Raw genomic sequence first — 5,205 nt, forward strand, 5'->3', positions numbered from 1 at the left:
CGTTAGAGACACCAGTTATTGAATGACTGAAAGTCTAAAATCTGCCCTGGATCCTAAAGCTCAGACATACCTCGCTCTGTCAACAGTCCCCTTGAAACTAAACCCATTCTTTGAGAAACAGAGGCCTGAATAGCTCCTCCCTCACATCAGTGAAAAATTAGGCATGGCTCCACTGAAGTCCAAAGAGGCCTGGGCTGCAGATTTTACCTCAGTAGATAAAGGCAAGAAAGAATTGGGTTCATTCAGTTGGGAACTAATTCAGCAGGAACCATACTCCAGATCTGCTGTTTCCCAGATCACAGAAATCAGAGTAGGAAGAGACGTATCAAGTCACATCCAGTCCAGACCTTTCCAAGTCAACACAGGAGTCTTCAATATGGCCCATTTTCTAGTCTAGTCGCCACTCTGCCTTGGGAGACCGTATCCTTCTTCCACAGGGAGACCATTCCTATACCTTCCCTGTGTCCCTTACCTGACTGATAGGCTCATTACTGTACAAAGCAGGCCTGAAGACCTCCAGATTGGCATGTATTTTTAGCATTGTTTCAATGGCATAACCTGATTTACAGGGCGTTTGAATGTGAAAAACGAAGAGCTTGAAGACATGATCAAGGAGGCTCCTGGACCAATTAACTTTACCGTCTTCCTGACCATGTTTGGTGAAAAGCTCAAGGGTGAGATGAGGACTGGGACGGGCAGGGAAATTGCGAGGCAGGAGTGGGAGGGTAGGCTGGTGGCTGACGCACAGCAAGGATTGCAGGGATCCAGGCGCCAGGCTCCCTCTGCACATTTGGAAGTCACTCAACTACTCTGGGTCTCAGCAGGCCATTTACAGAGTGGGGACAAGGCCCCTGACCTACCTCCCAAGATCTAATAACCCAAGATGCCCCAGCTGAAGCTGCTAAAGAAGGACAAAGTGATCTCAAACTAGATAATTTTATCTGCAGTTTCTCCTGATTGGCTTGATCGATGCCCACTGGGACCAACTGGAGTATTTCCAGGCACTTAAATGAGCTGTGGGTCAAATTCCCCTCTTGTACCTCAAAAGGTTCAGGAAGGTCCTGAGAGGATGCTGAAACTCCCCAGCCCTCTGCCTGACACAGAGCAACTGCTCCACTGAACCATGAGACCCCTGCCACCCCCTGCCCCACTGCACTGTTTTGATGCTGCTGGTCTTCCAGCCACAGCCTAGCACACAGGACCGTCACCTGGGCCACTCTGTCTCTGTGCCTCAGTTTCCCCAATTCATGCAATGGGAAAAGAGACCTTTACCTTCCGTGCAAAGGATGCACAGGTGGGAAATGCTCCCTGTGAGCTGCCCACAACACCCAGCTCACCGCCACAGACTCCAAACCAAGGGGTATGGTCCAAGCTCTGACAGGAAGGCATGAGACCCTTTCCCCCAAGACTCCCAAATAGTTATATCCCCTCACCTTGTGCAGCCTAAATCATGTCCTCTGGGCAGCACTCCCAGAGCCCATCTAGCCCTGGTACTGCCGCTGGCTCTCTATAAACACATGTGGTCGATGAGGCCCATCTTGGCTGCGGGCAGGGAGGGGTGAATGCTATTTCCTGGGCACAGAGCAAATGTGCAACTGCTCCTCTCGCTGCAGGAGCCTGCACTGATGTCCCAGGCAGAGGCAGGAATAGGGTTGCTGCTCCACTGTGGCAGGGCAGGACCCCCTGGGCAGACTGCTAAACTTTCCATAGGGGAAATGAGCTTTAGAGGCCTTGGGGGCACTCTGGGTTTCTTGGGGGGTGTCCCAGGACCGGGGATTTATGCCCCCAGGTCTGCTGGCAGCATGGCCCATGCTTCATCCATGTGTGTGCTCTGCACTGCAGGGGCCGACCCTGAGGAGACCATCCTGAATGCATTCAAGGTGTTTGACCCCGAGGGCAAAGGTCTCAAGTCTAGCTAGTAAGTGCTGAACTGAGGGGGGGTCGGGGGGGGTCCCGTCAGTGCGACGCTTTTCCCTCATTCTCACATCCTGCTCTTTCGTTTGCAGCATTAAGGAGATGCTGATGACCCAGGGCGAGCGCTTCTCCAAGGAGGAGGTATGGGAGCGCCTCTCCACCCCCTCTTGCCCCTGCCATGTGCCCGCCGCCAGACTAGGCGCATGGGAACAAGGCTGTCAGAGGCTGCCTTACCTTTGCTGCATCAGCCTGTGCCTCCTTTTCTGCCATGGCCATGTCTCCCCTCCAGCCCATGGGCTCCTCCAGCAGCAAGGTGGCTGGGTGCCACGGGCAAGGCACCGAGCAGGCATCCTCCCCTTCGAAGCCCTCCAGAGGAGCCCGAACAGAGTAGCCCTTTCCCCACCTTGGCTGGGGCAGCCCCTCAGCCCTTTATATCGGCCGTACCCCACACTCAGCAGGGGCCATGTGTGTCCCCCCCCATGGGGGACACTAAAGAAAGGGGCAGAGGCTGCTGTGACCCCACGCCTGCCCTGCCCTATCACCGCCTGCCCCCAGGACCCCCAAATAGTCCTCTGAGCAACAATGCTTAGCTTCCCTCAGCCAGCATGGTGGCTCCAGCCCCTAGCAACCAGGCCCAAGCCCCAAGCCCTAGCAATCAGGCCCTAACAACCAGGCCCCAAGCCCTGGCAACTAGGCCCCTGGTCCTAGCAACCAGGCCCCAAGCCCTAGTAACTAGACCCTAGGCCTAAGGCCCCAAGCCCTGACAGTGCTCGTTCACAGCCCTGCCATCATATGGCCTGGGGTGCGGGGCAGAAGGCCCAGGGCAGAGCCAGGACGTGACCCCTTTAAAGACTCCCCAGACGCTACCTTTGCGTGTGGGAGGGGGTGCAAAAGTAGTACGGCCACATCAGGGCTGGCTGCACTGCTGTGACCGGCAGAGCAGGGGCCGGCACTGCCCCAGGTGCCATGCGACTGCCCCGCACATGGCGCTGCACTGCTGCCCCTCTGCTTGAGGCAGGGCGCAGGCTGTGACATTGGGCCCAGGGGCCGCGTGGGTCCAGCTCCTCAGGGCCACGCACACAGGAACCAAACAAACATGCGAGGCAAAGCAGCCAGCCGATTCAAAGGGTGCCGGCTGACACGGGGGCTGGTCCACACTAGCCCCTCCAAGCCAAACAGCTCTGTGCTTGGGGCCAGCGGGAAGCCAGATCCCATGGGGAGCTCCCAATCCCATCCCCAACCCCCAAACGTGAGGCAGTAGGAAATCAGAGCCCGTGTGTATCTGAAGGTCACCATCTCAGGCATGAACCTGGAGAAGGATGTCTCCAGGTGGAGAATGGCAGCCTGACCTAGGCTTTCACCCACTCTACACCCATCAGGGCCCATTATAACACCACAGGCCACTGGCACAGATGTGGCGAGCACCCTTTGGTCAAGCTGGGTGGCAGGGCATGGCAGCCTTACCTAGCCAGTGAGTGTCTTATGGGTGGGCAAGTGCTAGGGATTTCCCTTTTCCTTCCCTATTCCATAGTTAGGCCAATATTTGCTCAAGTTTCATCATATAAGGGCAGTCGCCACAAACCGCTGAGTGCAGACCCTCTCTCCGTCTGCTCCTGCGGAAGTGCAGAGCTTCCACTTGAGTCCAGATGCCCCCAGGTTCATCGCTGTTAACCTGAATACAAAGCCATTCCTTTAACCCTTCTACTTATGGGCCCCTTCTATTGCAGGTCGATCAGATGTTTGCAGCTTTCCCTCCAGACATCAGTGGAAACTTGGACTACAAAAACCTCGTCCACATCATCACGCACGGCGAAGAGAAGGATTAGGAGTTGAAGTGGGGCCAACTCCTGCACCCTATGCTACTTTCCTCTTCACCTCTGGTTCCTGTTCAGGTCCCCACTCTACCAGTCCCACTGGCCAAGCTTGGCCTGATTGTTCCCAGGGTCACCATTTGCACTTGGTCCCATTCTCGTCTGTTTTTCTATGTGGAGAAATCTTGTTGTACTTGGGGAAATGCCTACCTGAATGGCATCCAAATTAAATGATGCATTTTGCAAGACAAAATCCAGCTGCCTGTTTGAGCAATGTTAGGGCACATAAAAGAAATGCTGAAGAGAATGTCAAACCTGGGGCTGAAGCGAAACCAGGGTGAATGCATATGTGTGCATGCATGCATGAACTTTGCCAGGCAGGGGATGAGTTGCATGAGAATCAGCCTGTCACAGCAGGCTTGGGCCAGCTCTGGTCCTGTAACTGAATTCAAGCCATCTTCCAGGTTCAACTGGGACCCTGGCACAACACCAGGTTCTGGGAAATCTTTGGGTCCATTTAGGACTGTGTTTATACTAAGCTGCTGGCTTCAGTGTTTCCTGAGAGGGGCAAATGTATACTACATGTGCTTTCTGTTTTGGGGGACCTGGCTGAAGGGTACCATAGACTGGGAAATCTCTTGCCTCTGTAAGTTAATGTATGAAAGATCAGTGACTGCTCCAAACATCAGAAGGGCTGGTACGAGATAGCAGTCAGGCCACTCAGGAGACAGCCCAAGTGGATCCACTTGCAAGCTCTTCCATAATGATATTACGACACCCAGCTCCTGCTTAGCCAATGTCAATATGCTCTACAAAGGAGATCAGTCAGTACCACTCTCCATTTCACAGACGGGGAAACTGAGGCCCAGAGCAGGGAGAGCAATGAACCCAAGGTCACCCAGCAGCCCTGTGACAGGAACAGAAGCTATGACGTCTCCTGGGTCCTAGCCTGGTGGTCTATGCAGTAGGCCATGCTGCCTGCCTTAGCTTCTCCCTTGCTTGAAGATCTCTGGGATGCACTCCACTCTTTTCCTAGGGGAAGAATATCTACTTTTTGGGGTGGGAAGGGGACCCCAAAGAGATGAGCCAGCTCCATAGCTGCTGCAGATCAGCTCTCTTGATTTCACAGGTTCAGTTTATACTAGTGAAGGACAACAGGAAGCGAGAGGCAGACACAGAGCAACACCTCTGTCTGAAACACCTGCCGATGTTCAGTCCTCCAGCCTGTCACGTGTTTTGTGGTCACTTTAACCAGGGTCTAGATTGCTCTGTGTAGGCACTTCTGAACCCATGGCACTTTGCAAGGGTAGGGGTAATGTGACAGTGAGATAGTGCCTGATTGCAGTCAGCTAATGCTGCCGGTGTGTTTTGTAGCGTTTTGCAGCTCAACTTCAGTTCAGGTAATTACTGACTAAATGCCTCCTCCTGCTCCTGGATACCACAAGATTTTTCATTCACTGACCATCAACTGTGCTAACCC

At 54.0% G+C, this 5,205-nt stretch overlaps 1 protein-coding gene across 1 annotated transcript in view; it reads left to right on the forward strand.

Moving 5' to 3' along the window:
- Window positions 1-3,978, forward strand: part of MYL2 (myosin light chain 2) — an 11,660-nt gene extending 7,682 nt beyond the window's left edge. The window contains exons 4-7 of the mRNA XM_019507377.1: window positions 570-674; window positions 1,843-1,918; window positions 2,007-2,055; window positions 3,642-3,978. Coding sequence (XP_019362922.1) covers window positions 570-674; window positions 1,843-1,918; window positions 2,007-2,055; window positions 3,642-3,740 — 329 coding nt within the window. The 3' untranslated portion in view covers window positions 3,741-3,978. The remainder of the gene's footprint in view (window positions 1-569; window positions 675-1,842; window positions 1,919-2,006; window positions 2,056-3,641) is intronic.
- The last annotated feature ends 1,227 nt before the right edge of the window (window positions 3,979-5,205 follow it).

The sequence above is a fragment of the Gavialis gangeticus genome, unplaced genomic scaffold (genome assembly GCF_001723915.1).
Source record: "Gavialis gangeticus isolate Ggan-Ray unplaced genomic scaffold, GavGan_comp1, whole genome shotgun sequence".
NCBI lineage: Eukaryota > Metazoa > Chordata > Crocodylia > Gavialidae > Gavialis > Gavialis gangeticus.